This window comes from Orcinus orca, chromosome 17 (assembly GCF_937001465.1).
Source record: "Orcinus orca chromosome 17, mOrcOrc1.1, whole genome shotgun sequence".
Lineage (NCBI taxonomy): Eukaryota > Metazoa > Chordata > Mammalia > Artiodactyla > Delphinidae > Orcinus > Orcinus orca.
The window spans coordinates 13,424,817-13,441,317 of record NC_064575.1 but is presented as its reverse complement, the minus strand read 5'-3'; the positions used below and the strand labels follow the sequence as shown (position 1 = coordinate 13,441,317).

The window sequence follows — 16,501 nt, the reverse complement described above, 5'->3', positions numbered from 1 at the left end:
CATTATATGAGAGAAGGGAGGGTTTTTTTTCAGTGCTTTATCCCAGCAACTAGAACAGTGCTGGCACATAAACAGTGCTCAACGCATATTCACTGAGTGACTGAATAATAAATGAATGAATGAATGAATGGGAACAGAATGAATGAATATGACTGATCAGAGGGAGAGAGCATTTCTCTGCTAGTAAAAAAAATGATGAAATAATATTTTACTCATTTAGTTGCAGATGATATTTCAATTAAGCTCTTAGTAAGCTTGCAATAGAGCACAAAGTACACAGCCATTAAAATAAAGCAGAAAACTCTGTATATTGTATCACCCACAAAAATTTAATTCTCCTTCTAGAGAAATAAAGTCTTGTCACACTTCATAAGCAAGGACATGCTGCGTAGGACTCGTAAACTAGAATTCAGACACATCAAGTCGAATGGAGTGTCACAGATGAGAACCTGCTGATTTGAACTTTCTCCCTCTTTCTACCTCTTTAAAACCCTGACCCATCAAAACCCATTTCAAACGCTACCTTCTCCATGGCAAGTTCTAACCATCTCAAAGATCTATGTTCCTTCTGAACCTTATTTTTTAGCTGTAACTTTCCTAGATCATTTATTTTTCTTCGTAGTCTAGGTAATCTGTTATTTTTGTTACTTTTCATTATGTTTTTGTCATCTTATTTTGTCATACGATTATTTACTATGATTTTTGTTGTTCATGTTTTATGTCTCTAACATGAATATCACCCATTTATGACATTACCAGCCAATAGCACCAACTGCAGTCCTTTGCATGGGTTAATTAGCAAGTAAATTTGAATAAACAATAACCACCATCCACTCAAAATCTAACTGGCCTCATACTAAGAAGAGACTATGAGTGGTGACAGCAGATTCTCTGCTACAATGAGGACTAAATGCTGCCCTATTGTTTCCACCTACATGGTTTCCTTTCGCTGTGAAAATGGAGAGGTGATAGAAGAGGAACAAGTGATGATGAAGAAGGACCTGACTCGGGGTTCTCCCCTCACATTTGCATCTGATGTAGCTGTAGGAATTTATGCACCTACCACAGCTTGCCCAGACACAGCACTGCTGCTTAAGACAGACCAGCTGAAGAGGACCTAGCTAAGACTTCTCCTCACATTTTCAGGAAGAGCATATTGTGCGGGCTCCTGGAGTATGATTTGTCCAGGAGTAGGAAGACAGCAGTAACTCCAAGGCAGCATCTAGCTCACCACAGCTGGGTAACGGGGATCCAAACCACTGAAGAAAAAGTTTTGTTTTGCTAGTCACCAGCCCCTACCAAGTTAAGTTCCTAGAGTGAATAAAACAGATGCAAAATTTTGTACCTAAAACATAAATCTTAATATAAATACAAGGGTGATAAGATTCTAGGCCACAGTGATATAAACGTGGGACTGCATTCATTTGTATGAATAAACAGTCACTGAAATAGAAGAACCAAAGCCAGAAATTACTGTGCAAGAATTATCTGATTTCTAAAGTCTTATTCCAAATATATCTGAGCCCTTTGAATGTTTCCAGCTATAATTTCATGGAGCTAAATGTAATAAACAAGAACCTCCGAATGTAATAAGGTATACCAAAGATGCAGGCAAGGGCTTCCCTGTGGTTGAGAGTCCGCCTGCTGATGCAGGGGGTGCGGGTTCGTGCCCCGGTCCGGGAGGGTCCCGCGTGCTGCGGAGCGGCTGGGCCCGTGGGCCGTGGCCGCTGGGCCTGCGCGTCCGGGGCCTGTGCTCCGCGGCGGGAGGGGCCACAACAGTGAGAGGCCCGCGTACCGCAAAAAAAAAAAGATGCAGGTAAGGCGGGAAGTCACGTACCGATGCACGCCGCTGTTGCACATGATGACGTGGCAGGCCCCCAGCCTACTGCACAGCTCCGAGGACACCGACAGCAGCCCGACACCGGAGGCGCTGCAAGCCGTGTTCGCACAGGCAGCTGTGCGCTTGGATCTGATAAACGAGGCTACCAGTCGATACAGTTCATCCAAAACGTTGAGAGGCCTCATGAGCTGCAGAAAAAAACGATGCCCATAAGGTTCAACATGTTTAGTAGAAAGAAATCCTTTTAGATGGGATATAATTCACAGTTGTTATAACTTACAGTGAATAGTCTAAAATATTTTATTATGGAGATAACAGAATCAGAGACCACAGATGTTTATAAATTACACAGTGCTCCAGAACACCAGCAAAATTAAATAAGGGAGGTAAATGGCAAAGCAACAGTCAATGCAATCTTCTGTTTTTACCTTATCTACATAAGCAGCTTTGGATGTGGAGTTTGGTGGTGAATTTGACTTGTCCAAGTAGAATGCCCTGTAAGAATACAAAGAATAAATGATCATTTATTGTCAGTAAAATTAAAAAGCATGAAGACATGCAAGTTTCACTGACTTTTTTTTTTTTTTTTCGGTACGCGGGCCTCTCACTGCTGTGGCCTCTCCCGTTGCAGAGCACAGGCTCCGGACGCGCAGGCTCAGCGGCCATGGCTCACGGGCTCAGCCGCTCCGCGGCACGTGGGATCTTCCCGGACCGGGGCATGAACCCGTGTCCCCTAAATCGGCAGGCGGACTCTCAACCACTGAGCCACCAGGGAAGCCCAGCACTGACTTCCTTTTAAAGACAAATGAATAGACAAAGTGTTGAGCGCTAGGATGAGTGGGACTGGAAAGAACAGTCTTCCACTCAGAAAAAAATGACTGAACCTACCATCAGCTCCATTGCTTATCGTATGGCTTCAGAGGGATTACTTAGTGTGTGTCTCAATTTCCTCTTTTGCAATTTGGGGATCACATTAGTTTCTACTTCACAAGGTGACCAAGAAGATGAAGTTGGCGCTAATAAAATGCTTAGGATGGTACACAGTACAGAATACGTGCTCACTGATAGTTACAGTAATTAATATTATTATAAAAGTTGAAAAAAAGATATTTTCTAAAAGCATCCCATTTTCACTTACTGTGCAAATGTCAGATGACGAAAATAATACTCAAAACACACATTTTAAACAGACTGCTTAGCTGGATTCCTTCAGCCACTAAGCTATGCTCAGATTGGAAGTTAAACCCTCTTTGAAGATACACTGGCTCTTTTTTGTCACCAGGATGCAATACGCCAACAGCTATTTTAATACACTAAGCGGAATCCTAGTGGCCTGCAATAATTAGATGTGATTTCCAAAGAATTATTGCTGAGTTCGTTTAGCTATTAGCTCAATACTAAACAGAAAGTGTAAGAGAATGACCCATGAAGACAGGACATTTAAGTTATATTTAAGCGAGTATGTGTTTAATGAAGTGAAATTATTTAAAAGCTGTGAACACTTAACACTGATATACCAAAATAATATTAGAATGATTGTCAGACTAGATATTGAAATAAAACTCATTAGACTGGTGTTTCAGAGCACCTTTTAGGACCTCAAACTATTGGTAGATCATTAACCAATGCATGAGTAGCAATGGGCATAATCAGTAAATCAGTGAGGGAGAACGTCATGCCCAGCACTGGTATTTTGAGTCCCACTAGACACACACACACACACACACACACACACACACACACACACACACACACACACACACACACTGCTATTCCAATTACTAGAAGTAGCTAGCAGTAGTGCAGCTTGTTTTTTTGTCTTTTTAAGCTAAAGTAGCATGGATTAATCAAAATTCACACTTTAAATTAGGAAAGCTTTAACTTCTTCTAACTTCCAAAATGTAAATTATGTACATTCTCACCGAGAATGTCTGTTCATCTCTCAAACACAAATTCAAACTACAACAGAAATTTTACAACAGTTCAGCATCCAAAGCGTTTTGAACTCCTAGGCGATTTCCATGTAGCATCTGGAAACAGAGGTGGTGCCTCAAACCTGGAATCCGCAGAGATACCTTGATCAGATGTCCCTATGCCTTTCCTCAGCTGTGCTTGGTAGAAAGATGTGGCGAAGAAGAGTCCGCAGCAGGGATGAATTATTCCCTCAGCCTGAATCCCAGAGCTACCTACCGCTCCTGAGCATATAATGCTGACAGGAGCCTGGGGACTACAGCAAACCCAGGCAGTGCCCGGCTCATGACAATTCGGCTACCATGACAGGTACCACTGCAAAGTGGAACAGCCATCACGTGCCATGAAAATATAGTTCCACTCAGATGGTTGCATCAGCAGCTACTAAGAGTACTGGATTGAGAGGAAAATCAAAGGGATTTGATACATCTTCAAATGTTCTAGATTTTCCCCAGTCTCAGAAGGAGATAACAACAATCTAAGAGGATTGCTGTTAAGAGGAGAGGAAATGAGCTTGAATTGTGAGAAGTACAGAAACATGCAATGAGGTTGAAGCTATTGGAATAAATGAGCAACTTAGAGAAGCCAGAGGGGGTAGACTCTGTATGGCCTGATAGGCCCTGATAGAGTTGGGTTTTAACTAAAGGCCTTCATTACCAGAAGACAGGCTATTTTATAAATTTTACTGCTGTGCATAACAATTCAGGGTCTCCAGAAAGCTCTGAGTGTCTTTTCACTTCAATTATACAGGTACGTATTTAGGCTGCTGCTATGAAAACCGATGTATGCACTTCCATGCTTTAACAAATTAGTATTTTGCACTTTTGCTTCCCCTTTTAAAGGAATGAAACCTTACAGATACAGGTGATCCCTTGTATCACACTTGTCCACTCCCATTGTTCCAGACTCTCCCCTCCCAGGGTTAACACCACCCAGAAGCTGGCATTTGTCACTTCCCTGCTTTACAAGGTCACCCACACAGTTGGCCCAAGTGGAGGCACCAAGGAACAGGTGTGATCATTGTTCCATATCCTTGTTCACGTTGATGGCATTAGAATTTCAACCTTTGGTGTTGTAATTTTCAATTTGCACATATTTGTCATCCATCTGGATTTCTTCTTCTTTTATAGCCTTCTCATATTGCTTACTTTCGTGCAGTCACATTTGTTTTTTTTTTTTTGGCTGTGCCTCATGGCTTGTGGGATCTTAGTTCCCTGACTAGGGATTGAACCTGTGCCCTCAGCAGTGAAAGCTCAGAGTCCTAACTACTGGACTGCCAGGGAATTCCCAAGTCTCACCTTTTTTTTTTTTTAACATAGAAATTTGTTATTACTTTTTATACCAAGAGTTAAATTTATGACATTTAGAAGTTTCTATTCCTCTTTATTTTTTTTTAAATCCAGACTTTCTTTCTACACTTACTTCCTCAAGAATATTCAGTTTTTCAAGTTCATTATTCAATTAATATTTTTGATCCGTGTCTGTCAGTGGTATACTCTGGCATAAAATTTCTAGAATCTAGATTGACAGTGAATTTTTCCCCACAATACTGTTCTTGGTGTCTGCTCTCAATTAAGTTGTCTTTGTTTGGGGGCTAGTCTATATTTTCTCTCTGATAGGTAAAGATTTTGTTTTTATCCTCAATGTTCTAAAGTTTTACCACAAAGTGTTTAGGTGATGATTTATTTTTATTTATCCAGATAGGTCCTTAGATTGTACTTTCAATTTAAGGAGTCTTGTCTTCAATTCTAAAATAATCTCAGGTATCATCTTTCCCCATAATCTCATCCATTCTCTCTCTCTCTCTCTCTCTCTCTCACACACACACACACACACACACACACACACACACTCATAAACACACATACACTTTCTTTTAAGATCTTATTTTCCCATTACTGCAATTTTGTTGATTTCCTAAATAATATCTTCCAAATGAAAAAAACCCTGTCTTTGCCAATCTAGAGTTTATCCTTTCTACTGGGAATTTTATTTCAATGACTACCTTTTCATTTCCAAGCTTTCTGCCTATTCGTATTTCATTTCTGTAACTAAAAGGTAACCCCCCCCCCCAAGAATGTAAACTCCCTATGCTGATAAGGATTTGATTTACTTATGCTCATTGCTGCATCTCTAGCACCTCTAACAGAGTGTAGAACATGGTTTGATCTTAATAAATATTTGTAAATAAATAATTGACTTTTTTTTTTTTTTGCGGTACACAGGCCTCTCCCTGCTGTGGCCTCTCCCGTTGCGAAGCACAGGCCCCGGACGCGCAGGCTCAGCGGCCATGGCTCACGGGCCCAGCTGCTCCGCGGCATGTGGGATCTTCCCGGACCCGGGCACGAACCCGTGTCCCCTGCATCGGCAGGCGGACTCTCAATCACTGCACCACCAGGGAAGCCCATAATTGACTATTTTTATCGCAGGATTTTCTACCTTATTCATGAATGGCGATCCTTTGTTTATACTTTGAGCATCCAAAATACACTTTGCCATGATGTCTCAATATTTTAATTTCTTTGGGTCAAATTTGTTTCAATGGTCATTTTCCTTGGCTCTTTTGTAGCTTTAGGTTACCTCATGTGCTTTGGAGTTTTGTTTTGCAAGTTCATTTGAAGTAGGAGGATTGCTTTTTTAACATCTTTATTGGAGTATGGAAGATGTTCTGTTCAGTTTTATTTAGTGCTTTGAAACAGCTCCACCCAATATCTCTCATCATCTTTTTCTTACAAATGATTCTGTGCTCATTTTGTGCCCAGAATTACCCATCTGTAATCAGTTTCATATTGGTGATTTGAGTATTACATTGTCCAGACATCTGAATTATTACCAGTCACGTCACTGAACCAGCGAGTGATTTGGTTCAGTTCTTAGTTTAAGAGCCGTGTTGTCTTTCTCTTGCCATCTTAATGTCTACAAAAGTGATAGAGTCCAGAGTTTGCATCCTTGCTCAGAAGTAGAGGGGCCCTTCTCTACAACCTGGTTTCAGAGTGAGGCTCGCTCTGGATCTCCACCTAGTGTCGGATGACTTTAATTTCTCATTTCCCTGCACAAGTTGTACCGGCCCCTTGTCCACCTGCAGAGCCCAGGAGGCCAGAGGCCTCAACACAGCTTACAAATCAGCACTTGAATTCCCGCTCCATTTGTGGGCCACTGAGATGATAAATTATGAGCTCAGCTGCGACTCTTGCATTTTCTGTTTTCATCTTTTGTCTAGCATGGCTATATGCTTGGAACAGAGAGGATGCTTCACAGCTGGAACCCACAGAGAGAATACCGATCAGATGTCCTCACGCCTTTCCTCAAGTGTGCTTGGTAGAGAAAGTAATGTGGTTAAAAAGAGTATGCAAGTCCATGGACAAATTATTTAGCCTCATGTGGCCTCAAGTCCCTCATTTTCACAATGGATAGTAAAATTGTCTAATATATAGGTAGCATAATGTTGAAGACGAGTCAGTGCATACGAAGTGCTCAGTACTGTGGTGAGCAAATGGGACTCATGCAATAGACAATAATCATCACTATTCATGTGTGCACAGTAGGAGGGGACTCTGGGAACATTTTTATCCATCGCCAGGAGTAAAATAAGGCCAAAACCTTCTGCTTTCCCCTGAGGTCATCTAGAATATTTTATGATACATGTAAAAAATGAAAATTAAAGTAGATATTTGGAATCTACATAATTCCATCAGTGTACAGAGTTCAAGTCTAAAAAGAAAAGAACGCTTTTAGGTTAAAGAAAAGGAGAGTGTCAGTTAAACGGCTTAATCAGGTGCACTGGTTGTAAAAACTGCAGTTCTTCTATACCTTGGATAGACTGGGAAGAAATATATTCTGTAAAAGCAGTCCATATCATCAACACCACCTGAGGAAAACTTCACTCTAGAAACCTACCACTACAGCAGGCCACACAGCCCTCTTCCTGCTTTCTGAAAGAGATGTTCCTTTAAAAAGAAAGTTGTCACTGATTCAGCCTGTTTAGAGCATGATCATGTTGATCTAATCCCGCTATAGTCACTTAAACTGACTTGGAAGAAATCTTCAAATTTTCCTTGGGACAAAATCTTTAAAGAAAAAAAACACATATTTGATGAAGCCAGCCAACAGAAAACTAAAATTAAAATTTTTTATAGATTTAAAATGTATAAATGCTCACATCAAGTTAAACCCTTATTCAGAAAGAATCTTGTCTTTTCTAAGCTGCTATAGAGCAAAACTAAAATAGAAAAGGCATCTAATGATATAACTGCACCATTCAAAATACTTTTAGAAGATAAAAGCCTAACAAGTTCAGAGTTAAATATATTGGCTGATCCAGACTTGTGCAAGTAGTTAATATTCGTGAATCCATGATTATAGAAAGCAACAAATTATTATAAAGTATATCTATGGGCTGATGACATCTAGAGAATAGAACCATGAAAAACAGCTTCTTTGTGACTCCTGTGAAATTTACACAGCCAAGAAATATTTTAATTCAATCAATTATTTGTTAAAATAAAAATTAGGGCTTCCCTGGTGGCGCAGTGATTGAGAGTCCGCCTGTCGATGCAGGGGACACGGGTTCGTGCCCCGGTCCGGGAAGATCCCACATGCCGCGGAGTGGCTGGGCCCGTGAGCCATGGCCGCTGAGCCTGCGTGTCCGGAACCCGTGCTCCGCAACGGGAGAGGCCATAACAGTGAGAGGCCCGCGTACCGCAAAAACAAAAACAAAAACAAAACAAAACAAAAATTTGGACTTGAGCCTTCAACTAGTTTTGGGTACTCCCCCCTCAGAAAAATGGCTGTTCAGCCATGTATTTGACCATCCCTAAGGTTTACAAGCATTCACAGGACTTCAGTATTTTTCAGAATATGACAAATAAATTCTCACAGGGAATAAATTTCTAATGCAGTTCCCTTAATTACAAAAGTCCTGCAATACCCCTTAATCAAAATTTACAAGAGAGTTAATGGTAAAACTGGATTAATGCCAAAACTGACTGTGGTTTATGTTTCTGAGGTTAGTAAGAATGAAGTCATGGTTCTTTGTCTCAATACAGCAAATCTTATTAAGACCATTTTGAAAGCACTCCTGCTACTTTATGTAGGAGGAACAGTAAGTTTCCTTTCATGCAGGCATACATCAGACTTTGTTGTCACAACTTGTAAATGAACCCTGCCATATAAAATGGATATATTATGATATTTTCCGTTTAGTCCCTATAGAATAAAATACCAATGAAAGAGGTGATAATGTCATGTTACAATAAATAGTGGTATAGATATATCCAAATTAAATAGTAACTACAATGGAACAAATCTTGGGAAAATATCTCATACAATCTAGCAGCAAAGGCAAATACACAGGTATCTAGAATGCAGGGCAGAAAGTGATAGGTACCTTAAAAGGTACAGAAAGTTATTGGGATACACCCACATGAGGAAGAAGGAAGGCCACATAAGAATATGGTACATGAGTTGGATTTTGACGGATGGATGGGACAGGTCAAAATGGGAAAACAGCATTTCAAGTGGAGGAAACACCATAAACAGAACAGAAAGAGCAATGGATGGAGCCAGGCTGGCCAAAGAGCAGGTTCGTGTAAGGCAGGGAGAGAAAGTGCTGGGTAAGTGGGCCGGATCCATATTGTGAGGAAATTAAATACCAAACTAAGGAATCGTAATGAATTTGTTAAGCAGTAGAGAAGCACTGCACAGTAAAAACTTCGCTACCCGTAAAAAAGTAAGAATAAATGAAAGAAGTACATGACCCATAAGATACGACAATTTAGGGAAATTAGAGCTGCAAGAGACCCTAGAAATGAAAAGACTAGTTCAGCATTCGTAACAAGACCATGGCAATGGACACAGGGAATCGATGTTTGCCAGGAGAGAAAGAAAATGAGTTCGGAGAACATCGAGATTAGTTTACGGAGAGTTATGCAAGTTAATGTATTGATACTAACAAGAATTAGGAAAATGATTTCTCCAACAAGTAAAGAATTAGGGTCATAGCTCTATAGGGTCAGGCTGATGCTCCAGGAATGGTCAGGTTTTTACGTAAAGAGAGACCACACAACAGCCTGACCTGATATAAAATTTAAACATATTAATTTTGTCACAGGAGATACTCAGAGGTTACATCAATGACAAAAGTGATTGGCATTTGGCAATCTCATTTGGCACTTGTTTTTGCTTTTTCTGGGCATGCTGGAGGATATCCAATTTCTAAGATAGGTGATTAAGGCATAAGAGCCACTGGTGTTTTATACATAAGGAGGAACAACTATAGTATTCAGCTCAGGTCTCCACTATATTCTTGTTTCTTCTCCAGATCATTGCTTATGAGATCATCTCTATATTTATAATAATTTATGGAAATTTCTCACTTAGCCAGACTCATAGGTACTTCTCCTAATATCATGTCCTACTCCTAAATATTCTAAACTGTATCAGGTAGCTTTGGGATTTTAGCATTTACTCTGCATTTCCAAAAGGAGCTATGACAATGGTCAATTATGGATATTAGTCATAGACATGATTATATATGCCATTATTACAGTGGTACAGCAGTCGACTATAGGTGTGACTGTTTCATTGAGTATTACTGTTAAACTGCATTTGACTATCATAGCACTTAAGTTAGGAAAAAAAAAATTCCACAGAAAATCTCATTAAGATACACCGATCTTTTGTATAAAGGAGAATCACCGGACAGGTTCAACCTGTGCCTACATATGGGCAAAGAATACATGATGAGTAAGTAGGTAGGAGAATGTTGATTTGTCCCTTCATCCCACCCACCTTCTGTGTCCATAAACATTAGCCTGACTTCTCTGGACTAGGCTTTATTTAAAGTTACATGAAGAGAAACTCTGAATAATGAGATAGACTTGGATTTGCTTGGATAAATTTGTCTTTTGGCTTGTCAAAAACAGAGCACCTAGGGTTACAGGTGTTGTTACAAAACTGCCTGTTATCAATTAAGAGCTCCATTTCTACTTGAGTGTCAGGGAAAAAAATTCCTGGAAGGTTAACAAGACAATATGTGTGACCACAGAGAGCAAGACTTTCTCACATTATAAAAAAAAAAAAATCCCTCTGAGATTTCTCTTAGGCCCCGAAAACAGAATTATGGTGTCAGAGACAGTGGAGACATACCCCACTCCTCCCTACTGCTGTTGATAACCCAATTTCATTCTTCTCCTTTTTTTTTTTTTTTTTTTTGCGGTACGCGGGCCTCTCACTGTTGTGGCCTCTCCCGCTGCAGAGCACAGGCTCCGGACGCGCAGGCTCAGCGGCCATGGCTCACGGGCCCAGCCGCTCCGCGGCATGTGGGATCTTCCCGGACCGGGGCACGAACCCGTGTCCCCTGCATCGGCAGGCGGACTCCCAACCACTGTGCCACCAGGGAAGCCCCACTCTTCTCCTTTTTGACAACCTTCACTCAGTGAGTTGACTGGATTAAAATCCTCTTCTCTGCTTCCCAAACCCTCCTTTACTCCATGAGGAATTTTGCTCCTCTTTTCATGAGTCCTCTAGGGTGATATTCCTTTCCTGCACCTGCAACACGTACATACCACCATAGGCACCATCTACTGTTAAAATTCTGCATAAAAACAGATTTCCCAATGGCAACACCATGCCCAGCCATTACAGAACACAATCTTCGTGAAAATGGACAGAAAAAGCAAATCCTTAAAAATAGGAAATCCTTCCCAAGAATAAAGTTTAATTATATTTTTAAAAATCTCATTACACCCAGGAAAAACCGTAAAGTCAAGGAATATTTCTATTTTTAAACTAATTCTATTTCATTTAATAACAATTATGTCTCCAGAAAGTGTGGCATGCCCATATTAAAGGATGCTTTTTTAGGTTTAAACTCATAAAAGTCTTATAATGGCTCAACTGACAAGAAGTTGACAGGTCAGTGCCTTCTCCACATCTTTCTGTGTATTCCTTACTTGACTCCAGTCGGCCTTCAAAATTACCTTTATAAAGCACAGATATGAGCATTTCATTAACTTGCTTAAAGACCTTCAAATTCTCCCAGCACCCAAAGTCTACACCTGGGGTATTCAAGGCCTCTCTTAACAATTCAGCAACAAACTTCCCGTCCCATCTCTCACCTCTTCAGCCTGCCATGTTCAAGTTTGAGTCCTCTTAACATACCATCCACATGAAAATCTCTCCACCTTCTCTCGTGTTACTCTCTCTGCCTGGAATGGCCTCTCACCTCCTCTGCTTGGCAAAATTCCACTGATCCTGCAACACCCTGCTCAAATATGACATCTTCTTGAGAACTTCCCCACTGAAACAAATTTATCTCACTATATGACACCAAGTTGCACTCATTCTGTCCACTCTGCTAAACTGCATACTCTCAGTGGGCAGAGACCCTTTTTTCTTTTAACATTTTTACTGGAGTAGAATTGCTTTACAATGTTGTGTTAGTTTCTGCTGTATAACAAAGTGAATCAGCTATATGTATACATATAATCCCCATATCCCCTCCCTCTTGCATCTCCCTCCCACCCTTCCTACCCCACCCTTCTAGGTGGTTTGCTTTTTTTTTTAAATACAAATTTATTTATTTATTTTTGGCTGCGTTGGGTCTTCATTGCTGTGCGCGGGCTTTCTCTAGTTGCGGCGAGCAGGGGCTACTCTTCGTTGCGGTGCATGGGCTTCTCATTGCGGTGGCTTCTCTTGTTGCAGAGCACGGGCTCTAGGCGCGTGGGCTTCAGCAGTTGTGGCTCTCGGGCTCTAGATTGCAGGCTCAGTAGTTGTGGCGCACAGGCTTAGTTGCTCCACGGCATGTGGGATCTTTCCAGACCAGGGCTCGAACCCGTGTCCCCTGCATTGGCAGGCGGATTCTTAACCACTGCACCACCAGGGAAGTCCGAGACCCTTTTTTTGAGTAAGGATCAATTTTTTTAATGTTCATGCTTTTTTAAAATTGTGATATAGTGGATGTACAATATTATATGTTACAGGTGTACAACACAGTGATTGACAATTTTTAAAGGTTATATTCCATTTAGAGTTATTATAAAATATTGGCTATATTCCCTGTGTTGTACAATATATCCTTGTAGCTTGTTTATTTTATACATGATAGTTTGTACCTCTTTATCCCCTGACCCTATCTTGCCCCATTTTTAAAAATTTTGTGATCCCATACCCAAGACAGTGCCTGACTCATAGCCTGCAACTGATACTTGATGTAGTATTGAACTGAATTGAGTTTTATTTTATGAGAGCTATAAAGGAATTGGGGTTTCCACACTGTCAAGCAACTAAATATATGTGTGACCTCATAGAGAAAAAGAAATATATTAAATATCTTAATTTTTAAAATAGATAAAATAATTATTATGCACATTTGAAAAAGAACTCTTTGTAGGAAGGGTTCTTCTTAAGTTTATAAATATTAGGCTACATCTCAATGAACACTGAAGCACAATACTTAGAGGACTTAACAATCATCAGAACTTTAAAATAGGGAGGGCCTTCCCTGGTGGCGCAGTGGTTGAGAGTCCGCCTGCCGATGCAGGGGACACGGGTTCGTGCCCTGGTCCGGGAAGATCCCACATGCCGCGGAGTGTCTGGGCCCGTGAGCCATGGCCGCTGAGCCTGCGCGTCCGGAGCCTGTGCTCTGCAACGGGAGAGGCCACACAGTGAGAGGCCCGCGTACCGCAAAAAAAAAAAAAAAAAAAAACAATAGGGAGGAAGGGCATTTCAATATTCCCTCCTTGGTGAAAGACAACTATGATTAAGAGAAAAATATTCATAAGGTCTCTTGCAAGACTCACAGGAATGCTGTTTTACCTATAAATGACTAGCAGAAATGATACAGCAAAATTCTTGTTCAGTTCTAAATAAGAAAAGACAAAAACAAACATGATTAAGTACTATCACATTTAGATGTTAAATGTCTAATTCTTGGCTATTATACTTTTACACCAGAACCTATAAAAAGCTGTGATTTCCTTTAAGTGGCAAAATCCAAGGCCCTTCGTACAATACCTGACACATGGCAAATTACTCAATATTAGCAATCATTATCATCATTTTTATTCATTACTTAACATTTTTAAATTTTTAAAATAAAAGTTGTATATATTTAAGGTACAGAATAAGATGATCTGAAACACATAATGAAATGAGTACTAGAGTCAAGCTCATTAGCATATCATTACCTCACACAGTTACCATTTTTTTGTGTATGTAAAATTTCCTGGATTCTACTCTCTTAGCATGCTTCCAGGGTTCAATACAGTATCATCAAGTACAGACAACATGCCGGTACATAAGCTCTCTAGACTCATTCATCCTACATAACTGCAAATCTGTACCCTCTGACCAACATCGTCCTATTTCCCCCACCTCCCTATTCTACTCTGTTTCTCTGAGTTCAACTTCTTCTTCTTCTTCTGTTTTTCCAGATTCCACATATAAGTGATATTATACGGTATTTGTTTTTCTCTGTCTGGCTTATTTCATGGAGCATAATGTCCTCTAGGTTCATCTCGCTCTGCCCTGGCCATAAGGTTTCTGCTAAGAAATCTGCTGATAGCCTCATGGGGGTTCTCTTGTATCTGAGCAATTTTTTTCCTTTGCTGTTTTAAAAATTCTCTCTTCGTCTTTGAGTTTAGACAATTTTATTATAATGTGTCTTGGAGAAGAACTTCCTGGGTTGAAACTTTTTGGAGACCTATAAATTCATGAACTTGGATGTCCAAATTCCTACCCAGATTTGAGAAGTTATCAGCTATTATTTCTTTAAAAACCCATTCTGCCCCTTTCGTCCTCTCTTCTCTTTCTGGGGCTCCAGTAATATGTAGGTTGTTTCTCTTAATGGTATCCCATAATTCATGTAAGCTTTCTTCACTGTTTCCCTTTTTTTTTTTCTTTTTGTTCCTCTGACTGGATAATTTCAAGTATCCTGTCTTCAAGTTCACTGATTTTTTTCTTCTGCTTGGTTGAATTTGTTGTTGAGGTTCTCTATTAAATTCTGCAGTTCAGTCATTGTATTCCTCAACTTGAGGATATTTGTTTGGGTTTTATAAATGGTTTCTATTCCTTTGTTGGACAGCTCATTTTGTTCATTCACTGTTTTCCTAATTTAGTTGTCTGTGTTTTCTTATATTTCACTGTATTTCTTTGAGAATCCTTCTGAATTCTTTGTCAGGAGGTTTACAGATCTCCATTTTTTTAGAGTCAGTTATTGAAGCTTTTTATTCCTTTGGTGATGACATGTTTCCTTGATTATTCATGATCCTTGTGCTCTTGGGTTGGTGTCTATGCATTTGAAGTAAGAGGCAACTCTTCCAGTCTTTACCGACTGGCTTCAGCAGGAAACGCTTTTCACCAGTCAGTCCCCACAGAAATTCTGCTGGAGCCATCTGGTGGAACCTGTAGGCAGGCAGGTCTCGTGCCTGGGTCAGCAGGTGGACAGGCTTGGTGTTTGGGTCTACAGGGACCAGCCTGGTACTTGGGTCTGCAGGAGCCCACCTGGATCCTGGGGCCATGGGGGCTAGACTGGTGCTGGGGTCCACAGGGAAGATGGGTGCTCACGTCACTCTCCTTCCCCCAGGGGGAGGGTGCCTCTCTCCACACTGGGATGGCCAGACTTGAGGGAGGGGCGATGGGGATACTGTGAAATGGCCTCTGCTATCCCCTTCAATGCATCCTTTCTTATTTATGTGCTCCATTCAGATGCTGTAATCCTTCACCTAGAATCCTTAGCTCTTATGAAGTCGTTTTTATTAATAGATAGTTGTTCAAATTGATGTTTTTGTGAGGGGAGGAGCATTGGAAACTACTAAACTACCATCTTGCTGCTGTCACTACCCCAGTATTATTCATTCTTTAAGACCCATCTTTAACAACACCATCTCTCTCAAACTTCCTAAGGATCTTCAGAGTCAGTGGCTCATCCATGGACCCCAGCAGCTACTGCATCCCTACACATCAGTACCTATTGTTGTGATCTGAAGGGCTTGGTTTACATGTTTCTTTCCCCCACTAAACTATAAGCACCTTGCAGACAGAGACAATGTACAGTGTACCTTTATTACTTTATCACCTTACACAGTGCCATGCACACTGTGAGTATTCAATACATTTTGGTTGAATAAATAAACGAATAATTAACTTTCCTAAAATTCCTGCTGAATAACAGGTCTAAACCATTTCCAAGAAGAAAGTGTCTTCTTTCAAGGAAGAGTCTGTGTCCAAAAGTATTAGAAATCATCTATCACAAATAGCTGTTGGTCAAGAAAAATATTGCCAAGCATAGTAAATTTTCCCCATCACAAAGCAAACATACACTCTCACTATTTTGCTTATGAACCTTACTTAAAATGGGAAAATATTAACTGTCTGAAAAAGACAAACCGGGTCACTGCCCTATTTTGAACTTTGAAAGTGTTTAATTAAGATCTGCTGAAGCAGTGTGGAACTATCACTGTCTTCTAAGATATTAAGGCAGACAATTCAAAAATGAGTCTCATCTCGTAAAAAATTGCACACGTCTGCTTCAGAAGGAAGGCTTGGGAAATTGTAATATGACTAGAAATACTGACATACAGACATCTGAAAGATGTCATTAGCAGAATTTAGAAATAGTGGTATGGTAAGTGAAAATACATTAAGATATTGAAGGTCCCTTGGGACTTTTTCTTTGTAATTTCATTCCTC

At 40.3% G+C, this 16,501-nt stretch overlaps 1 protein-coding gene across 1 annotated transcript in view; it reads right to left on the bottom strand.

The window, feature by feature from the left end:
• PREX2 (phosphatidylinositol-3,4,5-trisphosphate dependent Rac exchange factor 2) overlaps positions 1-16,501 on the bottom strand; it is a 288,257-nt gene that overhangs the window by 44,789 nt on the left and 226,967 nt on the right. Inside the window, exons 36-37 of the mRNA XM_004274946.3 lie at positions 2,269-2,335; positions 1,838-2,028 (exon numbers count right to left, since the gene is read on the bottom strand). Of these exons, the coding sequence (XP_004274994.1) occupies positions 1,838-2,028; positions 2,269-2,335 (258 nt within the window). The remainder of the gene's footprint in view (positions 1-1,837; positions 2,029-2,268; positions 2,336-16,501) is intronic.